The sequence below is a fragment of the Lepidothrix coronata genome, unplaced genomic scaffold, assembly GCF_001604755.1.
Source record: "Lepidothrix coronata isolate B3197 unplaced genomic scaffold, Lepidothrix_coronata-1.0 Scaffold50, whole genome shotgun sequence".
NCBI lineage: Eukaryota > Metazoa > Chordata > Aves > Passeriformes > Pipridae > Lepidothrix > Lepidothrix coronata.
Window position 1 is genome coordinate 4291802 of NW_016690230.1, and position 27248 is coordinate 4319049.

Genomic DNA, 27248 nt, shown 5'->3' on the forward strand with positions numbered 1-27248 from the left:
TTCTATTGCACAAAGTAGATTGGTAAATTTTGTATTTCTTCTTCCCAGGCTCCCTTTTCCACATATATAAGAAAGTAAAACCTTATATAATGGAAATATTTTATTTGAATGATATAGTTACAGCCCTTGTAAGGAGCTGAAATAGGAGACTGACTTCGATTCTCTATAGCTTCTTCATGTAAGAAAACAGGAAAACAATCTGTGTTTAATAGATTCTAGTTTCTTGCTGCTACCTCTCCCCACTGACCCTAGTATAGATGAGACACAGCTTATTATCTTTGGCTTTATGACTCCAACAATATTCTCATATGTCACTAAGGAAGCTTGCCTTCCTGGGTGGGAAATAGAGAATAGTTAAGCTTTTTCAGGAGAAAGCATGGAAAGATTTTGTTGGGAAGCAAAGGTTTGAATAAAACTTCAGGCAGAGGCAGGGGGAGAATTGTATTTCTTTCAGCACAAGTCCTGTTCTGAAACTTTATACTTAGGAGAGTTCCACAGTGACTTGACAGGATCCTTCTCTGAAATGCAAATATATATACATTCAAAACATCATTAGTTTTTCAAAACTTCATTATGCATAATGAAGAAGAGTTATGACATCTTCTGCCAAAATTCCTCACTTATATCTGTATGGCAATGTCACAGAGTTAGTATCTGACAAATTTCTCTTATATGCAAGCACGGACTAAATAGACTAGAGAAGACTCAGGAAGATAAAATAGAAACTGAGACTGGAAATGTAGAAAGTAAAAGAATATAGGATTGATTAAAAACTAGCCATAACCATAATTGAGATTTCACTAGTAAAGATGAGCATCTATTGAGTAATATTTCTTTCTAAAGTCTGATGCTATTTTCCTAGGCAACTGGTTTAAACTGCTACTTATGGTGGGTTGGCCTTGCCTTGCTGCTGGATGCCCAACCAGGCTCTCTCTTACTCCTCCTCCTCAGTAGGACAGGAGATAAAGTAAGACAAAAACACTTGTGGGTTGAGACAGAGATGAGTGATTACCAATTACCGCCGTAGGCAAAATGGGCATAACTTTGGGAAAACTTAATTTGTTGTCAATTAAGCTAGAGTTGGGTGAAAAACAAAATAAAAAAAGAGTAAACCAACACCTTCCACTTACTCTCCCCTTTTTTGAGACTCAGTTTCACTCCCTCATTCCTGACGTGTGGATACACTTGCTCTGGTTTCCCCTTCTTCAGAGCAGCAGAGGAATCTCTGCTCCCACGTGTGGAGCACCTCCTCCCCCTCCTTCACTGACCTGGCTGTCTGCTGGGATGTTTCTCACATTTTTCTTTACTTCTCACTGCCAGGAAACACTTTTTACCCTTTCTTAAGTATATTATCCCCAAAATGCCACCCCCTTAGCTGCAGGGCTCAGCCATGCCCTGCAGTGGGTGGGTTGGAGATAGCTGGCACTGGCTGTGTCCAGCATGGGGCAGCCCCAGCTGCTCCTCACAGAGCCCACTCTGCAGACCCCACCGACAGAGATGGGGCACCTACACCCAATACTTGTCTATATAATCCTGGAAAACCACATCTTATATATTAAAAAAGAAAAAAAAAAAAAGGTTGGGATAGTAAAAATATTAGGTTGAAAAATATGAGTATTTAGCAAAATAAAAATGTACACTCCTGTTTCCTTGCATATAGCCAGGCTGAGTAATGGGACGGGACAGAGACTCTTTCTCTGTAGTTGTAGAGAATTTTTCATATCTTGTTCTGATTTACAGTCAGGATTAAATGCAAAAAAGGAAATATTTATCTTTTTAAAATCAAATTGAAACACTTGAGCCAGAAAGGTTAAGAGAAGTTCACGGAACAATCACACTAACAATTTAAGGCCATGATTTATTTAGCAGGTTCAGAGTAATAATGAGCAAAACCGCTAATCACAGTGCCCACAGATATTAGATAATAAATTCAATAGGTTGAAATGGGTATTTGTAGAGCAGCAAACATTAGTCTAATGATTGAATTAATCTTAATGCAGAGAAATTCTTGCATGCCAAATTTGTTTACCACGTAACATACTAATGAAGATAAAACTGGTGGGTCTTCTTTACCCTTATGAATTGTTATTTGGGAAGAGTTGAAAGGGCATTAAATGGCAAAGTTTGGTAAGAGGCACATGAAAAGATTTGAGCAAACAACAGATGACAATAGATAAGGTATTCATTCTGTATTACACTTTGAATGGCTGAATATAAATTATTGGATTAGTAGAGTTTATTAAAGAACCTACTATGTAAAACAGATCTAGAAATAACCAAGGGCTTCATAATTAGCTGATCATTCTGGTACTTCCTTAATCCATTTTTGTTGTCTAAGGAGGACAATCTATGTAAGTCTGTGCACAGAGGCTGGAAGTTTAGATCTCTATGCTAGTCAATTTTATTTCTGATCATCAAACAAATATGCTTACAATGATAATTAAGGACAATTCTTCTCAAATGTCTTGCCAGAAAAGCACCTTTAAAAACAAACAAACAATCAATCAAACAAACAAACAAACAAAACTCTAACACTGAAAATCATTGCTTTTTTTTCTCCTTCAGTTTCTATTATGGGGCACAACCCTTAGAGTAGAAAATACTTTTTTCAAGTTGCTTGCAGTTTGACCCTCTGATACATAAATAGCTCAGTTTGACAAACCTTTCAGAAGGCAGATTATCAGATTATGTTCAGATACAGAAAGTAGTTTATTTCCAATTATTTATTTTAGTTTGGGTTTTTGTTTTGTTTTCTAAGAGGTCCTCTCTTGGCTATTTATAACTGAGACTTTACAGAAGTATCATCTGGAGACATACACTTAACTGCATTGATCGACCATTTTTGACTGTGACTGGTTAATTTAAATGATCAAAGCTGTGGAATAAACTCCATCAAAACAAAACCAGTGCTAATGAGTTAGGTAGACGCTATACCCCAGTTTAAGTCACTTATGTGCTCCGGTGAAAAAGAGATTTAAATTTTTTCATCTAGTAAAATAATTTAAATGATCCAGTAATTTAATCTGGCTAAAGTGCAATATACTCCAAATTTAGTTGTAAAAAACTCAACAGCAAAACAGTATTTTGACATCTTTTTACCAAGACCAAATATACTCTTCTATGCCTGACATGTTAAAGACATGCATATCACATATTTCAATTTCAGATGCACTGAACAGAATATATAAGAATCATACACATTTGAGAAACCAATGCCATCCATATATGATATAAAAAAGAAAAGGAAAACAAAAACCACCAAAAACCTGTTCTTATTCTGCTATTAGTGTTAGCAGAAATGTGTAATACGCAAATATTTTTTCCAGTACATTTTGGAGGTCAGTGTTATATGATAACACCATTGCCTAGTCTAAGGTACTCCCCTTTTCACAGCCTTGACCTAATTATACAGATTTTAATGGGCAAACAGAGTAGAAAAGTAGAACACTGCTGTCAGTGTCCTGTCAGATTTATGAGATGTCATATACATTCTACCAAAATACAACACTGAGTAGGTTGGCATCTTGTAATAGGCAAACATTGGAAAACACCAAAAGGAAGGAAGCTGAATTAAGCAACGTGGCACTCATATTTCCCCCCAGCTAAGAACTCTCTATCTCAATTTTGGTTGTTTTCCAGTTTGTTCTGGTCTTTCACAGTATTCTGAGAAGAGGCATTCTTCCCTTCAAGTTTGTTCAGCTGACAGAATGATTCATGGACATTTTTGAGCCATAAATAAAAGAGCTTTCTAACTTTTGAGCATCACGGAGGTGTTCCAATATGTTTCAATGTACATGAAAGAATTACCTATACTGATGTCAATTCCACAGCCCTCTGTTTTTTCATTCACGTCTATGCTATTGTGCATAATCTATTCATCTGGCAGTTTACCTGACATCTTCCAAGCCATTCCTTTCTCTGCTGCTCCAATAACACCAGTCTAATTTCTCTTCTTTTCTTTCCCTACACTCGTCCAACAAAGCAGGCATTATCAGCAGTTATTTCTGAACCTCCCCCACTGAAAAAATGCATGATTTCTCAATGAAAGACATGAGATATGGATACACATCAACATAAAGTGCTATCAGGATTTATTCTTTCAGGGTAATAAATAAACAAACAAACAAACCACTAACTAACTAAATAAATTAATTAAATTAGACAAGAGTAGAATACACTTTTTGTCAACCAAGCAAGAAAGAGAGAAATACACACTTTTAAAAGGCCACAGAAAATGTTCCTCCAAAAATTAAAGACTGTGGACAATGTGTCTCTTTTGTACTAAGATGTCTTCCAAAATTGTTAATTCTTAAAAGGTTCTTTAACTTTTATTGTGCTCTTATAAAGATGATTTTTAATTCATGAGTGTTCTTGTGGATCACCCTTCAGTCCAAAAAGTCCATAAAGCATGCAAAGCAATTTACTGTTTGGCCATTCTAGGATTCTTCAGTATTTTTTGTTTAAGTAAACTTCATTCAAAGTGTAATTTTTTTTTATAATCAAAAAAAATTGTCATCGTTTGCAAAATAACATGGATAAACTCACAAGTGTCTCTAAAGTTGTCTTTTTTCAGCCTATTCCCTTCTTTTTGCAGGACCTCTTCCATGTGCCTCAGAGTATTGTCCAAATGCTTCTTGAACTCTGGCGGGTTTGGTGCTGTGACCACTTCCCTGGGGAGACTGTTCGAGATTTATGCTGTTCCCTCTGCTTGCCCTCACAAGGAAGTTGTAGACTGCAATGAGGTCTCCCCTCCATATTTTCTTCTACAGGCTGAAAAAATCGAGTGACCTCAGTCACTCTTCATATATCCATATTCCTTCTAGACCCTTCACCATCTTCATGGCCCTAAAGAGACTATTTTAGTTAGGTCTGTTAAAGATGAACAGAACAGGTATCCTATGCCTAACACAGCAGACCACATATTCAGAAACAGAGCATGTGAGCAAAGGCTCCTAGCTAGAATTTCCTGGGAATGTGACCTTAAGAGTCTGATTAAACTGCAGAGTATCAACAGAACATAGCCACTGATGCAACAGCTTATTTTTAACAATGTCCATCTAGTCATACTATCTCTTTAAATGCTGAGGGGAAGTTGCATAGACAAAGGTCAGTAGCATTAGTAAACATCTAGATTATCTGAACATCTCTGTACCCTAGCTGAATGTGTTATATCTATGCATGTCTATATGCATAGATATGCATATATTTATCTGTTACAGCTGTCACAGTGACCTATATTCATCTATACCATATGTTAGATATTTTCAGTCTTCTGCAAAATGTATTATTAATATGTCTGCAAACAGTGTAGCTGCTTGTGCAATAGGGATTCATATTACTAAGTGCCTATTTACAACTAGAAAGATATGATTTCCATTCATAGTGAAGTAATAATGAAGAATAAGTATTTGCAGTATATAATAAAAATATTAAGACCTGGAGTAATAGCACAAAGCAACTAACTTACACTACTCCTTTAATTTCTCACAAAAAAAACCCCCACTGTAAAACTATCATTCCAATAACTCATCCACTGTGGTGTGGGTGATTATTTTTGAGTCATTTAGTTCCTCTTCCAAATGATCCAAGGAATCTGCACTTAAATCAGCTGAAAAAGGCAGCAGTGCAGGGAAATTTTTGATTACACTTTTAACTTCGCAAGCTAACCTACAAATGACTTTAAAATTACTGGTAACACTACAGTGCTACGAACCACCTACACATTTTTATTGAAAGACTGTAGCTACAATCCATTAGCTAATGACTGTGCTGCACTTGCCAGATCATATTCACTCTTGCAATGACTCTAAGTGCCCAGTTTTAAAGGGACTTGCATTAACACTACTAACTAAAACCAACCTCTTTTGTTACAGTTTTGCAAAATCAATATATTTAAACAAAGAAGAAGACCTCAAAACACCCAAATCGTACTGACTTCTCCAGCAAAAATGAAATGTATTTTGTATGCCTTTGCTGTATTAAAGTGTAAGTCTTTGGAAACATTGAAATATGCGCTTGCATATTTTAAGTACATTTTAAATGGCAACAACTTAAAATGTTTTGACTAATAAATTGCTTTGCCTTAAATTCAGTAATTGACCACTGCTCTTCAACAATTTGTTAATATTCAGTAAAAGCTAAACATCAAAACTGGTCAATTATTCCATCAGACTCTTGTGTCAGTCATGTGATAAATATATATATTTTACATAAGCAAAAACGAAGGATGAGCAAAGTGATAAACATGCATACCATTAGGCTCTTGGATTATAAACTATGCAATTATCATAAAGTTGAGAAGGTTTTTATTTTTTCCCAGTTCTTTTAGATGGATGAATCATTTATAACTGATGCTTTAGCTTGATATAAGAGTATGTCTTCACTAGTAAGCTCTGTGACATTATTTAATAAGGGTAGCTATGCAATGAAACACTTCAGTACTGTAAGTATAAAGTAAAAGAAGTTATTCAATCTTTCTCAATGAACTTAAACTGTTTCTTTAGATCTTGAAGACAAAGCAGATCTAATCTAAAAGAGGAATTGAGGACGTCACGAAGTGAGCAAAAAGAATCCTTCTCCTAAATGGTGGGCACATAGAATTTAATTTCAAGTCTTGTAGTGAAAATGACATTTTTGAGTGGTTTTCAAATGAACTTTAAAATCACCACAAGTATGCTGAGAATATTTGAGCATGCAGCATTTTGATGGCAGTTCAGTAATGTAGATTTCTTTAAAATGATAGGTGAGTTATCTCATAGACAAAAAAAAAATATTATTTTGCAGGAGTTTACTTCTGACATGAATCACCTAGTCACCTCTGGAATGAAACCAGAATTATTGCTCAGTAACCAAGGGCGTGCAGTCCATGAGACCACAGAAGTCCAGAGGAACTGCCACAGGAGTGTACACAGCAAAGTGTGTTCTTAGTACCAGCTGCTTCACATCCAGATCTGTTCCTATTGTGCTGTGTAATACTTCATCATGTACCTATGAACACACTGATTGTGTAAAAATAATATATAGGTATACACAAGAAAATATTTTTCTACTTTCTCCCAAAGGTGACTAGATGTTACTAAATAAACTTTTTTTTGTGCTAATGCAGCATGGGTTTTATATTGAAAAGATTTTTGCTGAAGCTTCAAAATTTTCAGACCTTCTTGAAGACTTAAAGATTTATTTATGTCTTTATCTATTTGTTTGTTTGCATATGGGAAAAAGCCCAAAGTTTTGGAATGTTTTGGAAAAGACTTTGTACATAATTCCCTTTCCTTGTCAAAGGTAAATATGTCCTAAATTGGGTTGCTTATGATGCTACTGCATCTGGATGAATTCTCTCTAGAAGGCATGCCTTCACCTTGCAACCAAAGAATAAATAAATTTAACATGCTATGCACAGTGAAAAAAATAAGTATTCTATTATTATATTCATTCTCCCTACTTATATTCTTTTAACATGTATTTACCTGGATCAGTATGAAAGGGGGTAAAGCTTAGGCTATGAAAATATTCAATTCTTAGTCCTATTTCTAGAAGGTTTACTTATGTTTGTTTTAGACTATAAATATAATTCCTTATTTGTTTCCAATTTAATTCATCTTTCCTTCCTCTTCTCCTGATGAAAACAAACAGATCAAGTGTACGCATGAAAACATGAAGCATTCCTTGGGAAGACAAATATTTGAAAGAAAAAAGAATATTCATTACCTATATAACATAATTTTCAAATCTTGTTCTGGGAACCTCCCTTCTTATGCATGGATTTCTCCAGGGGAAGGGGGGGGGGAAGCAAACATAAAATCTGAGAAAAAAAAGATAAAGCTATAAAATAAGCATAATGAACAAAATGAACAGCTAGTCTCTTGACAAGACTAGGTCAAACCTGAAGACACTGATGTATAAGGATATTTCTTAAGATAACACATTTTTTCTACCAAAGGACTAGATTTCCTTCCTGGAAAGCAAAAGCTTATCTAGTTATTTGTTTTAAGGAAGGATTGCAAGATCCCATGAATGTCCCATATAGGCATTCTTAAGAGACAGTCAAAATGCAACATCTTCACTTCAAGACATGCTAATTTTCAAAATGTCATGAGACTTACACTATTTACCAGAAATATTTGGTGTTGTTTGAAGGAAGAAAAACTGATTAGAGAATGGAAACATTATTAGAAGTCTTTCTTTCAAACTGTGCTTTAAAAAGAGAAGATGTTTTAACTTCAGTTCTACCAAAAAAAAAAAGGAGGAAGAGGAAGGTATGTAACTGGTATTTTTATTCAATTAGAACCGTAAGAAATGAGGCACAAAATTTAAAATTTCCTTTGAAAAATGTTATGTGCAGATAGGTAAGAAAGCCTTATAAATCTTGTAAAAGATATGAGTATTTTCTTAGCAACAAGAACAGCTGAGATTCATCTCACACAAAAGGTTAGATTTCTTGGAATCAGCTAAATTTCGATGTCTAAGCTTCCTCTACATACAATGTGGTCAATATAGTCTGGAAAACCACGCCTCTCACATTAAATTAGACGTATGTTTAGTAACTGAATGGGTCTCTAGACTCAATTATGATACTGACTAGGTCTCCACTCCCTACACCTGGAACTCACACTAATTCCCATCTACCTACAATTCACATCTGAATGAGTCATAGATACATCACAGCCTAAAATTCACTTCTCCTGCTTAACTATTAGCATGCAATGCCAGTTTAGAAACATCCCAGGTACCCAAGATATTTGCATGTGGATGTCAAGCAGGAAAGAAGGGAGTGCAATTAACAAGAAGTAGGTAATATCAAGGTACTTAAAGTAGCACCAAATGCCTATGTATAGCAAATTATTTGAGCCCTATACATCTACATTCTGGAGCTAATTTCCATTCCAAATGCCTATATGTGAATTTGGTGTTTGAGCTCCTAGTATACTCAATAGAAATATGGTAAATGGACTCTAAAGTGAAATTTAGCCAACCTGTTTTAGGTACCTGCTTTAAGATTAAATGAAAGCTCTTATGCTCAATAAAATAAAAAGGGAGCTTAGGCACTTAGGATGAAGTTTTAGATCTCTACATGCAAGTATGCACATTCAGGAGTATATAATATGGAGCTGAGTTCATAATTAATTTCTGGAACTAACACAGGCATCACTTGATTATTTCCTACAGCCTTCATTCATAACCTGTGGTGGGATAGAGGCACTTTACAAAATTTACTTGACCAATGCAGCCTCAGGAGCTGAAGTGCCTTTTGTATATAACTTCTTCCACTGCCAGTACAGAGTATGAGGCTAGACAGACCATTGGTCTTTTTTGCTTATGTTCTTCTGAAGCCTACCATGGTGGAGAGCATTTAAGCTAACTAGTATTGATATAGAGTCTCAATATAGCTGTCTTATAACTGCTTTTGGTGCAATTTGAGCAATTTTGCTGCAGCTTTTCATTACCCTGCCTGGTATTCCCTAGAAAATAGATCCTGAGGAACATATGCCAGATGTGGGTGTACTGAATACCCTATGGTATCACAAATGGCTCTTCATTGTTATTTTTAGGCAACTGGAACAGATACCAGTAACTTGGATTGTACATATTTATGTTTGGTTTCTATACTGTGTACCCTACCAAGAATTTACAAGTTTATAATTCATTTACTTTAGAGAACACACATTTTTCTTTCCTCTTTCTTCACATCTGTATTGCACAATCTATACAAGACAAATTTAATTAACTTATAGGATTGCAGAATCATAGAATAATTGAGATTGGAAGGGAAGTCTGGCGATTGTTTTAGTCCAACCTATCTGCTCAAATCAGGGTCAACTAGAATCACATTCAGTTTGACTTTCAAAATACCCAAACATGGAGACTCCACAATCTCTCTGGGAAACCTGGTGCAGAGTTCTATTGTCCTGACAGTAAGAAAATGAGGGGTTTTTTTTCCTTATGTTTAAAGAAAATTTCTCTGTATTTCAGTTTGTGCCCAGTGTCCCTTCTTTAATTTGGTATACCACTGAGAAGAGTCTGGCTCTCTCTCTGCTCTCCTTCCCCCACCACATAAGGTATTTGCACACATTAATAAGATCCTTCCTAAGCCTTCCCTTCTCTGGGATGAACAGTCACAGTTTTCTCAGCATCTCCCCATGTAACAGATGCTCTAATACCTTAATAATCTTTGTGGACTTTTGCTGGACTCAATCCATATTTCCATTTCCCTTCCATACCGGAAAAACCAGCACTGGACTTTGCACTTCAAATGTGTCTCACGAATGTTGAGGAGAGGGAAAAGATCATTTACATCAACTTGCTGGCAACACCCTTCCTAATGCAGTTCAGGAGGTTGGTTTCTTTTCTTAAAGGGTGCCTTCTGGCTCATGTCAATTTGCTCTCCCCCAGGACTCCCAGTTCTTTTACTGCAAAGCTGTTTTCTAGTTGTCAGGCCCAAGTCTGTGCTGGTGCAATGGGGTTATTCCTCCTGCATGGAGTTATTCTTCTCATTGTAACCATCAAGAATTCTAATTCTACTTAAAAATTGGAACCACTTGAATGCTGAAATTAACAATGCCATGCTAAATTCAACACCTTTATTTTCACAACTATAATCTTTCTTCTAATCAACTTGCCACTGTGAATAGGACTTACACTGCCAAGATTCCATTAATAAGAGAATGTGAAACATCAGAAAATTAATCTTAGTATCAAGGTAAAAAAGAGCCAAAGCTGGCAACAATAACCTTCATTGAATTTCAGAAAATGCAACCTCAAAAATATAAGACAAATATTGCTGCCATAATAACACTATCACACCTTTAAAAGTCACATTGTCTCAAACACAGTTAGCTGATAGAGCACCTAAACTACTAATATATTTCTAATATATTTCATCATGATTAAAGATATATTTATTCGGTTGTGCTTTTTACTTTAATTTCCTATGGAAAGTCTTTCAAAAATAGAAGAATCTGTTACCATTCTACTGCTAAAAAGTATGGTAAAACAGCATGTTTATGAGGCATGGAAAAGAACCTACTCAGGTCAGAAAAATTATGGATAAAGAGAAAAACTGATTTTAAAAGCCTGCAATTTGGAAGACATTTTATTTTTTCTTATTGTGAATATTTAACTTGAAACTTATGACTAGCTTTTGTTTTTTTGTTTTTTTTTGTGGGGGTTTTTTGTGCTGTACAGATATGGGATCCATATTAAAAACAGACACAAATGTTGCAACATTCAAAATACTACAAAGCATTAATCAGTTTATTACAGGTTCAAGAAGACTTGAGCACCATGTTTGAACTATGGACACCAAACACCCCCTTTACCAAATAAAAGGTCAAAAGCTGATTCAGTTGAAGTCAATAAGGAATATAATACTATTTCCTCTGTCACTGAAGATCATTAAATCAAGGAATCATTCTGAAACATATTGTGTAGACACCAGCAGAAGGCACATGTTTTTATATGTTATTGACTAAGATTTCTGACCTGTATTGTGCAGGAGGCCATACTAATCAAACCAGTCTCTTGGCCCTCAAAATATCCATGCACTTCTGAAAGTCACAGATTTCATGTTGATAAAGGGTGGTACAGTCACACAGACAAGAGCTAAAAACTGAAGATAAATGCTTTGGGAATATTAAACCAACTTTAATACTCTGGTGCTTTTTAATACTCAACCAAGCTCCTCTGTCACTCCTTGTTCTCGGCAAAACAGAGGAAGAAAATGAGATGGAAAAGTTTATGGGTTGAGATAATGACACTCACCAGTTAACATCACTGACAGAACTGACTCAACCTGGGGGAGATTAATTAACAATAAAAAATCGAGTAGGATTGTGAGAAATAAAAAAAAAATAAAAATTAAAAACCCCTTCCCCCCCTCTCCACCCCTTCCTTCTTCCCAGGCTCAAATTCACTCTTTCATACCCTCCTCTTCTGACTCCTACCCAGCTTGCCCCTGCCAAGGCCAGTGAATGCTGCAGAGGGACGTGGAAGAGGAGTTGCAGTCAGTCAAAAAAACTTGTATCTGCTGCTCCTTCCTCATCATACTCTTCCCCTGTTCCAACATGGGGTCCCTTCCAAGGAATACAGTCCTTGATTACCTGCTTCAGCATGGGTTCCTTCCATGGGGTACAAGCCCTCAAGGACAGACTACTCCAGAGTGGGTTCCCCAGGGGCCACAGTTCCTGCTCCTGCAAGTGCTCTTCATGGACTTCCTTTAGGGCATACCCACCTTCTCTGGGGTGGGGTCCTCCATGGGTTGCTGGGTACACAGTGGTCTTCTCCACATGCTGTGAGGGAATCTCTTTGGTACTTGAAGCACACTCTCTCCTTCCTTCCTCATTGACCTTAGCGTCTGCAGGTTTGTTTCTCTCACATTTTTCTTACTCTTTCCTCTTAGCAGCTGTGCAGCTTTGGGCAGCAGTGGGTCAGGTTTAGAGCCACCAGGAACTGGCTCTGACTGGCAGCCTCTGGTCTCTTCTCATAGGAGCAATCTCTGCATCGCCCCTCCCCACAACCTTGTCATGTAAACCCATGTAAAACATGTAATTAAATACCAGTGGAAATAAATCACTGGACTGTTTTAAAACACCAGTTTTATTTAAGAAAAGTTGTGTGAAATCCTAAGCACTGTGCTATGGCAGAGGTTTGACTAGATAATGATAGCACTTTGAAACCTAAAAACATCTGTGAATCTTTGCAGTAGACCTGGTCTTACTGTTATAAGAAGAAAATCCTTGTGAGAAGAAAATCCTTATAGGAGAAAAATAACTCTTAATTTCTTAAATCATTCTTTTGTTTTAACCTGCAGCACTGGCAAAAACATCTGTCCTACATATCAACAGTGATGGCAGCCAAAGGCACCAGCTTTTGTCTAATGTGCAACCTTCCCCTTCCTTTAATCCTCTAACCCTTCTAATAGTCCCCTTGCCCCATCTAGCCTTTTGAACTCACTCCTGAGGACCTGCAAGTTCTCATCTCGGATGACAGCAGCAGTCAGGAAGTTCAGACATGTTAGGTGTTCCTCCTGAAGAAGTGATGGGACAAGTTCTTCTTTCACTGCCCATTCAATGGCTATGGCATCCAGATTTACACTCCAATTGGCTTTTTTGTATGGAGGAAAAGAGAATAGAATAGGAACAGATGTAACACAGTGGCTTTTCTAAACCAAGACAATTTTAAAATCCTCACTGTGATGAGGTAGCAAAGAGATGTAAAGAGATGGCAATACTTCTTATGTCTCTCAGATTTTATTTATTTTTTTAAAGAAATAGCTAAGATTGAATTCAGACTTCAGACTATTTTATAGCTCTTTTTTAGGCTAATTCACCAATTTGACTCCAGTTTTTCTTAATCTGCTTGCCTGTAGCTAAATGTGACAGTGTTAGATTCTGTGTAAAGTATGAACTTGTGTTTAATGAAATGGAGGATATGACTCAAAGGCAAGTGTTCCTATTTTAGTTCACATACTCTCATATTATGAAAACACAATAATAACTGTGGACCTAAGCATTAACAGAGTACCATTTCTTTCTACACCTTAGGATGTTCAGCTATGGACTACTCCAGTATTGCCAAATAAGAAACTTTTCAGGCAGCAAAATGAAAGACAGGATTAAGCAGAGGGTACGCTCACAAGGTTAAACCATCATCACCCACTGGGTGTAATGATAGTGACACTGTAAAACCAAAGCTCTTTGCATGAAAGGCTTAGCTTCTCCACATGGGACACTATCATATGACCAAGTGTAATACAAGACAGTCTTGCCATGACTCTGAACCTTAATCATAATTAAACCACTGCCACAGAGATATTTCTATTTATTACTGGAATTAGAGTATGATTTAATACCCCTGACATCACTTGACTAAACTGCCATAGTATTAGTTTTATTAAAAAGTGGGAACTCAGGTATTTACCAGGCAAATTTAACCACACAATTTTTACTATACTGAAAATAAAAAAGCTATCCACAAACATTATTATTGAAAGACAGCATTATAACATTACTCCTAAGAACATGGAATTGCTTTGGAAGCTGTAATTAAAAACATAGGACAGAACAGAATATTCTGTTTAATTTTACTAAATAAAAAGGATGACCTTCAAAACAATGATTTACAATTTTTCTACAGCTTCTTGATTTTATAAAGCTATCACTTTGTGTTATGTAACATATATTGATACTACTTATTAATGAGGTGTAGAAATTAGGCAAGCATTTACTTAACTTCATAAACATGTATCAGAAGACATAAATATTATATTTCTGTCTGGTTTTAAACCATTGGAATCATTGCATAGATTGATCCACAGTGTATAGTAGGCTTTCTCCCTAGAGCAGTTCTAACACTCCACTAAATATATGCTATTCCTCTTTATCTCTTTGAAGAAAAATGAATCACATCCACAGCTTGCAGCTATCAAAATTTGATTTATCAAGCATTTACATGAGTGCTTTTTTCTCCTTTTATACACTAGGAGGCACATTTTTCCTTCATACAGTTCTACTGCACAGCTTTGCCACGTGAAACCCTTAGATATGTTAACAATTCCAGTCTAAATTTAAGTCCCTGACAACCTTTACTAAACCACAGAGAAAGAAGAATTCTTCACTAATAGAGTGGGTTGTTTTTTCACATTGATGAAAAACACACTTGTAGTAATGAAAAACAGCTTTCAGCACCTGACTGCTGGCAAACAAAAATAGTTTTCTTTAGAGTGATTACTGAAGAAATAATTCACTTCAAAATACATCAGAGAGCTGTACACTTTTAATGGAACTGATGATAAAGATGTTTGTGTTAAAAGTGTACTTGCTGATACGCACATTTAAAACTACTAAAAAGCAAAAATTTTGGTAATAAGAGATGCTATAAAGCAGTAGAACTAAATACTATTTTATACAGATTTTTTTTTTTTAAGACCCTAAAGGAACTGGAATGTTTTCTACATTCTTATCTGATATACTAAAAGGTAAAGAACTTGACTCAGATGACAGATCTTTGGAATATCTTCCTTTACTCTTTATAGGAATCAAGCGTATCAAGTTGCAATTGAGACAAACATGAAATATAAGGGAGCTGCAATTGACAGGTTAACATCATACTCCTCTGACTATCAATAAATACTGATCAATTAACAATAGTGAAATGGACAACATATCTTAGTAAAATAAATATAACCCTCAAGTTAAAATAAAAGACTCTAAATAAAGAAGACAGGTTTGAGTAATGCAAACCAAACTTGGGCTTACATATCATTATAAAGGACTTCATATTTCTATCTTGTTGCCTTTTCCTCATAACCACAGTGACAGTGTGGGACTGACAGTGCTAGTATTTGCCTTCTCTCTTCTTTTCAGTTTCCCCCGGTGTGAGAGATTTCTGTTTTCAGATTAGCTAGATAAATGTACTCTCACTGTGCACGTTTATTTCATTAAATCATGTAATTCTACTTGTGTCTCTGTAGAAGCTGATGACTGCAAGCAAATATAAGAGTAAGTTTTCTCATATCTTTGTTTAGCAAGTTAGCAAGACTTTTAGCTCATTTCCCCCTTCCCATATTTCAGGTTTTGAAGACCTGGGTCCTGGTCTATTAAAATAGCAACGTATTAATACTGAGAAACAACGGCTGCATTTTTATTCATGTAAATTCACAGTGTACAATAATAACCCACACAATTCACTGAGCATTAAAGCCATTAACCAAAATTGCTCTCAGCATGAGACAAGGACTTTACTATCAAGATTAACATCACATTCTCATGAGCTGAAGCAAACTTTTACCTAGAATTAACTTTCATAGAAATACAGTGGAACAAATCTGTATTTTTTTGTAGAGGTCATCAGCAAACATTCCCATAAACACTGTTCTTTCTCTTCAGTTGAAGTATTTAAAATAGAAATATTGTTCTGCAACATTTATCTAAAATTGGTAGCAGTACATGTACATGGTAATACTATGTCTCTTCACTATGATTTTTTCCTTACTGTATAGTTGTATATTTTACCTTAGAATAACCCAAGTATTTTCATAAACAGCAATTCCTTAAACAGCCACTGAAATGAAACTACCTCTACAGTTAAATACAACTATTGAACATTTCACTGCAATAAAACTAGAAATTCAGCTAAGCAGTGTCAAAGAATACAATGTTCAAATGATATTACACCGGTTATTTTAACTATGAATGCATGTAAAAACCCACAAAGTAACTTTGCCCAACACCAGACAGCATTTTTCTCTTCTGAAAATTGCCACAGGATCTTCAATGACCATAAACTACTTTAAACTCCATTTCACATCTCATCCAAAAACTTGTGCATCCAGTAGCAAAATAACTTTTGACACAATGCCTAGGCAACAGCTTGATACTGAATAGGATATAAAAGTCAAATCCACCTAATGAGTGCCATCACTCCAATCCTGGACTGGGTTTTCCTAGGATGATTTCTGTCACAGTAATGACCATATCATTCCCTTCCTCGTTTGTGAGATTTTTTGAGATATGGAATGCATTATTTCAATTTCTGATAAAAGGCAAAAATTCTATACTTTAATACTTCACTAATCATCACTACAGCTTGATGGTTAGATCTTCATAAATTTGACAGGAATTTAGCATCCCTAAGGCTAAACCAGGTGTAACCACAGATATATTAAAACTTTTCATATAGCTTTTAAGAACACTTATTCTGACTAATCATCTATTAGCATCTATATTAGGCATGAAAAGTTGATCATGATTAATATACTATGTTTGCACGATGTGCTTAACAAAAATTTCCAAAACCACCTTTTTAATAACTTGCTATGAAGTTTACTAAGTCCTTTTTTCCTAACTGTCCTGGAGGATTTTTATGCCGCGTTTTGAAGAGATGCGCAATTCAGAGTCGGTGAAGCTAATGTGACAGTGGCAACACTCAATGCTGCCTGAAAACTCCTCTCTGATCTTGTTAAATCTTTCACAAGTCTCATACATGGTCAGAGAATTAACTGGATAATTCCACTTAAGCTCTTCACTTGCTTAAGCAGACATACATTCTTGCTCCAGAGTCGATCCATTCATAGTTGCTATTCTTTTATCATTCCTTGTATTTCTACAGATTAAGGGTTTGAGATCATAGTTCCAACAACATTTCTGTTTTGGTAAAGAAAATAATATGCAGGTGTCGTATCCAGGGAAAAAAAGAAAAGGAAAAAGATAATAGGGGAAAATAAACCAGAATGCAATTCTCAGACAGTAAAGCATTTCAAAATGTTTCTTTGCAGGTTTCATCCAACACAATCTCTTGGTCTTCCCATAAAAATATGAGAAAAATATTTCCAAAGTCAATATTCCGCAGTTCACGTTCTCATCTGCCATGATGTAAATGCATAATTCAGATCCAGCTCTGCCCAAATGAGAAGATGGACCTTAATATTGTTCATCAGATCCCAAGGACACCTTCTTTCCTGGTTTGTACAGGCCCAGTGACAACTTAATCATCTATACAAAAGGGAGAAATGCCAAAGACAGAAACTAGTTCTTATTTCTATACTCCTGGGATGCAAGAGAACTCAAGTTCAATTACCTTCCAAGAGCACAGATAAGACTTTTAACCTTTGTGTCCACATTCTAGACAGAGAACAAGAGGCTTAAGGGCAGTACTGTTGCCCCCTCCCTGTTTTCAGTATCTCCAAGTCTCCACATTCCACATTCCAATGTCAAAATAGTAGTCACATATTGGTTAAAACATTGTTTCACTTTTAAGTGTTGACTGTCACAAAAACACAGCAATAATGAAAACGTATTATAGAGAAGGAAAGACGAACAGCAGAAATTCCCAAATTAAACAAACTGCACATCTTTAGTACTTGTACAAAAACACATATCCAACAGTTCCAAAAAACAGAACATCATGCCATTCCAACCTAACAAAGAAACCCTGTGATTCTTGCTATTAGAAGGGGTAATTGTGTGTTACAGAAATGTGGATTCTTTAAATTTTTCAGTGCTTCACTGATTTACTGTTTTCTATGTTAGTGCAATCTCCATGGCCCTGCTCTTTAAATTGATATTTAGAATTCCTTTCCGAAAACAAAGTAGAAAGTTAAATAGCATCAACACTACGAACATGAACAAAAACTTGCTACCTTGTAGGACATCCTTCTCCGGAGCTGTTCTTACTTACTGTGCAATTAGTACGAAGCTGTTTATTCCGCTGGGTGTATTTTTGGTTCTGCAGTTAAATTACAATATGAGCTACTTCAGGCAAACTACATTCTTTCCAAACAATCCTTATGAGATAACATGACCAAATATTCATGCACATGCTTAAAAACATCTCTACCATTGCAAAGCTCGTAGGTATGAAAAAGAATGTAACCAAGTTAGCAAAGCAACTCAGATAAGCGGAGCAGTGATGGTGACTCACCCGAGTTGGGGTCAGAATTGCCATCAGCTTCAGTCCTCTTGTCTGGTGAAGCCTGGTCGTAGAATTCGTCCTGCGGCTGAACCAGAGGGAGAGGGTGTGAGATCAGGGTTCCACCACCCACTGGCTCGTGGTCTCCCAGACCACTGTCACTGCAGCTTTCCTGGGAGCCATCAGGGAGGTGAAATGTAACACGGCGCTGGGACTACAAAGAAGAGCACAGGACACACTGATTAGTGCTCTTCTTTTCTGTTCTGTTCTCCTGACTAGTTTTTTTTTTAAACTTTTGACATACAAATAGATCCCTAGCGATGCTTATGAGGCAGTTACTATTATCATGTTTGCTTGTTGTTTGTTTGTGGATTTTTTTTCATTTGGCTTGCTTTTAGATTGGAAGATGGCAGATGGGAGAGCCAAATTTCATGTCTATACATGCTCATCAGTGAAGTATGCTTCTCATAAGAAATTGATCAGTAGAAAATTAGGTATATTTCTCATAATTTTAAAAACATTTTAAAAAAGCTCTCTCTGAGAAGAAAAAATGGTTGCAAACTATGTTATGAAAAACAAATGGCATCCAAAAATGAAATAAGTATATATTTCTGAGGTTCAAATCTGTTCTAAATGGAAAAGAAGAAGTCCACTAAGCTAAACAAACCCATAAAAATGGTTGTCATGTTTCAGGAATAGCAGCATATATAAATACCTATCTATAAGGATATTTATCTGATACCAGTTATCTACCTAAAATGGATAATTTAGATTGATAATATATCTGTGAAGTCACAGTGGTCAGCAAAGACTCACAGGATGCAATAACAATAGACAATTATCACTTCAGTAAGAGAAATAAAATAAACAGCATATATTTTGTTCAAAAGAACATAGTGATTGAGAGGCAGAATTACACATTTTCCTGAACTTAAAAAAACCAAACAACTTGCAGTCATCTCCAAAGAAAAAAAAAATCCTGCAGTGTACACTTATATTAGTTAACCACTATTGATTTTGAACATCTGTCATCTGGAGAAATAATCTGACTTTTTGAATTGCAGCCACAGAGTGATACAGTGATTCCCCAAGAGCTTCAGAGCTGAAAACACCGCTGCAAATTGTTTAGCAGGCGTGACTGTTGGATTCATGAAAGGAATATTACAGGTCTTCACGGATCAAAACACTACATCTTTGAAGGATTGGAAACAACTAGTTCAAGAGTATCTCAAGAGAGTGGTTAAATTAAGTTAAGCACATCTTCCCACAAAAATGAGTTTCAGCAGCTTCAGTGGTCTGGTTAGTTAGACTGGTTTAGGATAAAGGAGAGATTTACAAAGTTTACCTTAAGCTTAATAACTGTTTAGTTTAGTGCTTACTTCCTATCAATATTAGTAATCTGAAACTTATAGGTTATATCTAAGCTAATGATTCAAGATTTCTATCTATAGAGCCAGAAGTGAAAGGAACATCAGGAAGATACTACAACAGGTATCTTCCACTAGTTAACAATTTTTAAAGTAGTTAAAATCAGGTGCCTTGTATCCATCCTGAAAAAGTATCAGTTCCAACTCCCCTGTTTTTTTTTCCTCTTTTTAAATTTTTCTTCTAATGAGAAAAACCTCAAGTTAGTAGTACTAACTGTATGTTTGCTTATTAAAAACTATTTGTTAATGGTAATTACTACTATTTTATATGATGATGAATATCATCTACTAGGTTTCTTTTTATTCATCTCCCTTGGGTGGATATAGTTGATTAAGTCAACTTTGGATTACTGTGTTATTCAGTATAGAAATAAATGTAATACTATTTGCTCTTGGCTGTGATTTTATAATTAGTATTTGGCTTTTAAGTTTCTTTTCTAGCTTTAGCATTAGAATCCAGATGTAGCAAACCAAATAGATCCTCTGAGTCATTGGGCTGTATTCATTTACATCAACAGAGACCCTAACTCTATATGTCACTAAAACAACTTTTACCTCACCCTTTGTTACTTTTTCTTACAACTTTTTCTTCTGGAACTACCACCCTAAACAATCTTTTTAGTCATTAGCATGTTCTTTCCCTTTAATATGAGCAAAATGGAAATATAGCTAACTACACAACTCAAAACCTTCTCTTCCTGCATTTATTTTCAGAAATATAAATGTAGAGACCTGATTTTCCAAACTAAGAATTTATGTTGCTAGTAAAATTAGTAAGATGCGCACTGTGGTGGGACATCCCCCCCCTCCCTGCCCCAGGCTACACTACGATCTGGGGAAAGGAGATTACCTTCATTTGCTCTTAAACCTAAAAGACTCTATGAGACAATCTGAATGACTGAGAAAATAAAACCCTAAAATAAGGGAGGTGAGAAATTCAGTTTTAGGTTTTGCAAAATAATTAAACCCCTGTAATTAATGAACCATCTAAATAAACAAAAAAATACATAACTGCAAAAATGTCTTGTTTTATGAGTTATGAAATAACTACATAACATAAGTTATGCAGTAAAAATACTGATCCTGGATAACAAAAACTCCTCATACTAAACAAAATCTGCTCTGAATCTATACTGACAGACAGGAACCAGTCAGCCAGTAAAATGACACAGGCCTGACACTAATACTAGCAACTTCTTAGCTGATAGTGCTATAAATTTTTAAATCCATACTTTAAATGTTAAAAAACATATTGTCTTGGCTTTCTGAGCACCCATCAAGGTCTCCACAAATCATTATAAATGATTATAAAAAAAAATCTAAAGGTCATGTAAATAGTGATCCAGTTCCAGAGATGATGGACAGACAACATGCAGTCCATCAATAAACTTTAGATTAAGTTGTGCCTTCAAAACAATGAGGGGAACAACCCTTCTACAAAAGGAGACTCAAAGCAAAAGCTTAAGCTTAGGCATATCACATAAATAGCAAGGAAAGACTGTCACTCCAAGTGAGTGCTAAAGATAGAGTAATGTGATATGTGGCCACCACCTCCGCTGCCCAGTCCAGAACCCTCCTGCCTGGCTGCTGGTGCCCAGCCTGAGGTCTCTGCCCAGGCTGAGGGATGCATCTGCCACTGTCTCCTTTGCACTAGCAATGCTGCTGCAGTCACCAAACTAAGCGTGTATCCCAGCCACACACATGGACACTGATTTGGCCACAGCTGCGGCTGCACAGATGGCCTCAAAGTGTTGCTCTCACCAGTCCCCACGTTCAGGACTCACACAAAGCCCAGGCAGACAGGTTCCCTCCTCTTCTTGGGCTGGCAGAGGCAGAAGTTGCAGCATACACTCTAAACTGCCCAGGTTAACAAACACACACACCTTTACAGTTGTCCTGAGCACCAGCACAGCCCTTCTGCCTGCCCAACACCCCTGCCCAGATCCCAGCCCCCCCTTACCCATCCCACAGGTCACCAGCTCACCAGCTGGTGCCACTGGGTCCTCACTGCACACATGCAGAACTCATATACTTGTCCCACCAGCAGGCTGCACTTGTGGGTCCCCCCAAATATCAGCACAGCCCTTCTGCCTGCCAGATACACCTGCTCAGACCTGGTACCTTCTATTCCCTGGCTGGTCCAGCTTGGAATTTGCCAGTGAATCCACATGCACACCCCATGCACACTTGATTTGGCAAGGTACAGAAACTCGCCCCCAGAAGCTGGCATTTGGCGCACAAGCTGTGATGCATGGTCCAGATCCAGCACCACGCTCCTCACTGAGTGTACACTGAATTTCTGGTCTCCATAACAGTAGAGACAGGGTCTCTTCTTTCAGAGGAAAATCCTACGACATACTTAGACTATGTTTGTGTTTATCTACTCCCTTGTGCAACCAAACACAGCTTTGAATTCTTTTTACCTAAAGACAGAATCAAGTTATTTTGAGTAATGAGGTTTATAGTTGGTACAACACTTGGATTAATGATAACAAGTAATTACAATTTCAATTATGCTACAACATATGTAGGATTATATACAGCATGAGGTAAGGTTATGGTTCAGGTCCCAGCACTTGGCCAAAATTCAAATTTCAAGTCTATGACATATTGAGTCATGAACAAATATTTTGGGGGGGAAATATGGATTTTCTTCAGGTCGTGAAAAAATCTAGTCCTTATTTTTAATCAGCGAATATCACATCATTGTTATGGGAAATCCAAAACTGAAAGGAGAATTCAGTCAAAGCAATATAGTTTTAAGCTGTGTCAAAACTAGTTTCAATATATAATTCAGAACAATTTGACTCAATGGGTTTTTGAACCTGGGCTGAGTTTAAAATTCAGGAAAACAATTAGTACCAGTTACATGAAATCATTCTTCTTTTAATCACCTACAGCAGATTCTATAATGCTCATCTAAATGAGGCATGGCTTCACACCCACGGGAGATACAGAGAAGAATTAACTCTATCTCAGATGGTGATAAAGGATAGCAAACTGGTGTTAAAATTAGGACAGTTCAAGCATTATTCGGAACAACTTTTTTTTCATGTTTTTGGACCAGGTGGTCAGCCAGTCAATACTGTTTTTACACAGAACAATCAAAATTATATCAAATCAAAGACACATGAAACTGCTCTTGCTGCTTCTTTCCCGCTATAGCAAAGCTAAATATGTACCTAGCACTTTGTAACAATTGTAATTTGTGGAATTACTGAATATAAATTATATCTGTGATACTTGAAAATGCCAATAAAAATAGCAACAAAAACACTTGTGTGGAGATGAGGAATGGATGGCAGAGGATGGGGATATTCTAACCTTACTGATCAAGTACAGAAGAGTAGAAGCTGTGTTTGACATAGCGTATTGCATTTTTCTTCATGGCAATACTTTATTTGGAGATAATGAAAATATTTTAAAATATATTTGTGTTGAAGCTTATAATTTTTCCATCCACATACTCTTCTGTCCAATTTTTTCACTCTTTCTTGACATGAGGAATTCAAGGATTACAAGTGACAGGGCAGGTAATAATGGGCACAAACTAACATAGGAGGTTCTGAACATCAGGAAACATTTCGTTACTGGGAGGATGACTGAGCACTGGCACAAGTGGTCTAGATAGGCTGTCTGGTCTCCCTCCTTGGGTATATTCAAAAGCCATCTGGACACAGTCCTGGACAAGCAGCTGTAATTATCCCTGCTTTATCAGGGGGTTGGACTAGACGGCCTCCAGATGCCCTGTCCAACTTCAGCCATTATTTGATCCTGTGATTCTATCAATTCTAACTGAAAATAAAGGAAAACCTGGGAATATCTGGAGCAGTTTCATATTTTTCCAGAGCTGACAACATGATTCTGTACTGAACTACTTTGTTTTCTACAATCTTAGCTGTATAAAATGTATTCTGAAACCACAATTTGTAATTTCATTCCATAGAAATCTTGAAATCTTTACCTAAGGAAAGAATTGGTAGGAATTGTACCTCAGCATTGATTTCTAGAAAGGTGAACCAATACTAGTGAGGTTTGGACACTGCTTATGGGACTAAGCTTTTTTGCTCCTGCCCTATTTTCCCAGACATCCTTATACATAGACAGAAAGTGGGCTGTAAATAGTGTAAGGTCTTTTATGGACCTGAGTGCTAAAAGCCTGAAGTACGGGAAAGATCATGTCATGTGATATTGAATGTTTGAAATGTCCTGTGGTAGGTGAGTTACAAGCTGGTTTGGAAACAGAACTTTAATGTAGGAAATATAAGCACTAGGTTTCAAAATTCTTCAGTTATTTCCTTTGTACAGTAGCTTCTAAAACACATTTTACTTCCAATTACGTGCTTGAATCAAACAGCAAGTTACAGAAATCAGCATTAAGAGGAGCTTTTGCTCTTTTTTTATTCCAAAACCCAAGCTTTCAAGCTTTGTACAACTATTGTATTGTTTTTGCTAATCAGGGATCCCAGAAATAATTATACTATTGTTCCATTGCTGAATGTCTCACAGGGACAAATTTAGCTACAGATCCTATCCATTGTTATAAACTAAGCTGTAATTAAAAAAACATTTCTACACTGGGTAGCTGCAAATAGAACCTGCTGAATTTTAACAAGCTGAGCTGCCTTTTGAGTTTACAAATCAGGTACTTTAAACAAAAATGCCCTCTTCTCCACTCGGTACAGTTGTAAGTTAAAAGCCTTGATTTCTGTCCTTGATTTTCCAGACTGGCAGAAGTCTAAAACATCCAATTCACAGCAAGTCAAATTAAGCTTTAGGGAATGGGATGTAGCTTTGCATATCAGAACACATATTCAAGCAGGACATGTCTTTAGCTGTCATTGAGACATTTTAATTCAGATTTAGAGATTTTACATCAACGAAAACTGCTTACCATTCCTTTCTGAACTACTATGCTATGTTTTGTGTTAAGATTGCAAAGGAATATTATGAAGGAAAAACAACTTCAAAGAAAACATTTTGGAATATTTTCTTATGGAAAGACTGTTGATACGGAGGCTTAAAAGAGAAACTTGAAAAAAACAATTTACCTTTTGGAAAAAAAACCAGAAGAATCATAATTTACTGATACCCCACTAATGAATAAAGAAGTCAGAGGAGAAACATATTAAAATAAAATCAAGTGTAAGCAGTAGACAAATACCCTAAAAACCCCATAGGCTATTGATAATTAAATGTTGATTATTAATAAGTTTGTGCACAAGTTTAAGAAATGTTGTAAGGACACAAGAAAAATCTATGCTTCATTCCAAATGCCTCTGTGGAAAATATCTGTTTGATAAAATTTGTTCCTTCCAGGATTAAAGCAGAGATTCCTGGTTCATGTACAAAAACATGGATTTAAATTTTTTACAAGGTCAAGACTGTAAATAGAGTCACAAAAACAGATTAATAACAGTTTCAGAGGAGAAGAGAGACATAGCACACCACCAAGCGTTAAAATAAAGGTTTAACAAACTATAGTTTAACCCCTTCTTTTCTCATAAATCATTTTTCTCTTAAATTCTGACACTGGAAGCACAAGCAGTGCACTTTTTAATGTGGCAGGAGTAATCTGGGGTAAGGAGATTCCTTTTAAACTAAAATACAATGGGAAACTTAGACAAAATGTATTTATGTTTGTATTTGCTGCACAGAATGAACTGGCAAGGTCATTGAATTAACATATGGTAGCTGTATTAATTTCTTTTATAAGTAAAGGGTGGTTTGTTATATGTTTTTGCAGTTCTGATTGACTTGGTGAAAGTCCCCTAAAATCTACAATCTACATGTTCTTTTCCAAATTGGAAAGACGAATCAAAATATAGTTCTGGACTCTGACCTTTGAAAGTTGTAGACTATCTTGTAGGAAGGCCACAAAGCACCTCAAACAGGGCTTTGTATAACTCAGCTCACTGAAATACACCTTCTTCTTTCATGTTTCACTGAAGCTCACAAAAAAATATAAATCTGAGAGAAAATCATTCTACTTTTGTAGTAAAAGCCACTCTTGCTTCTCCCTGATAATCTTGGTTCAACTCTGTGTTATGTACAAACTGTGCAAGAGATTCCTGCAATTTGCTAAGACAAATAGGGTTATTCTTTTTTGGCTACCTCTAAACCAAACTTTCTCATGCAGTCCTCATGGCAGTCCTTATTCAAGGATACTGCCTGCATCACAGGATAATCCATTCTCCATACCTATCTTGATAGCTTACCCACAGAACCAAGATAATGAAGATAGATTAAGTTTTTGACCAACATCTCAAGCTAAAATAAGACTGAAAGAAGAAAAAGCAATTCATATGGAATCTTCATGCTACTTCTTCATACCATGCTACCCATATAAAGAGCTGGAGTGGCTAGGTATTTACTTGTCTTTTCCCCCTAAGGTAACAATTTTGATGTTGATTTCAGAATGTAAATTGTTATTATATTAGGCAAACATTTGATTTCTTCTGCTCAGTTTCTCAGTACCAAAATTTCATAGACGTTTGTAAATTACAGTGCAATTACTAAAAGAAAGCATAAATATAATCACCTATTATATCGCTGTTTCTACCTAGGCTGCAGAGAACTGGCCTTTTCATAAGGGTGAAAAATAGTATCAATTACAGTCGGCCAACTGACTGGGAAGGTAATGACAGCTTGATGGTCCCAAGCACATTTGAATGTCGAGAACAAACAGCCTCCCTGGTTGGGAACTTGTTTTAGTTTTGCAGAGACAGTGAATGAAGAAAGACCTGCAGTCAAATCTTGAGGTTTCAGTCATCTTTTGAAGAACTATCACATTCTTCCTGTGTTTATGTAGTGATGTTCCTTCATTTTATTTCATGAAACTATAGTCGTTACGCCATAAATTATTCCAGGGGTTTGTAGGATTTTTTTTTTCGGTTGAACACTCAAAAGACTGACAAACCTTTAACTAAAGAGACTAAACACAGGACTACCACACGTTTTATATTGTTTTGCCTTCCTAATATCCACTTAGAAGGCAATTACTCTTTTTCTTAATAAGCATTGTTATCTACCTACAAACATCTTGACTGCAAGGCAAATTTGACCTAACAGGAAAGATAAGTTCTACAATTTAATCTAGTCTAAAAGAGAGTATTACCTTGTTCAACTTAGGTGTCTGGTAAAACACTAACTAATTTTCAAAATTTTAAATCTTAACCCCCATCCTTCTGACTTAATTGTCTGAGATTCAGAAAATCAGTTCTAAGCCTACAATTATGCAAATTCATATCTGAGATGCATGGAAAGATAAGTGGAGAGAAAAGATGGAAACTGTTGTACACAATACAATATATATAAAAAAATAGCCAGTTGTATTACCAATAGACAACTAAGCTAATGTTCAGATACATCATTCACTCAAATGGCTAGATGTCAGTAAACTATGCTAGCTGGATATAT

At 36.2% G+C, this 27248-nt stretch overlaps 1 protein-coding gene across 4 annotated transcripts in view; it reads right to left on the reverse strand.

The window, feature by feature from the left end:
• PCDH9 (protocadherin 9) overlaps window positions 1–27248 on the reverse strand; it is a 681911-nt gene that overhangs the window by 225353 nt on the left and 429310 nt on the right. For 2 of the 4 annotated variants that reach the window (XM_017815361.1, XM_017815359.1), the window contains one exon: window positions 18415–18616. In XM_017815361.1, coding sequence (XP_017670850.1) covers window positions 18415–18616 — 202 coding nt within the window. Of the gene's footprint in view, window positions 1–15134; window positions 17487–18414; window positions 18617–27248 lie in introns of those variants that run through there. The other 2 variants (XM_017815363.1, XM_017815362.1) reach the window with 2 other exon arrangements.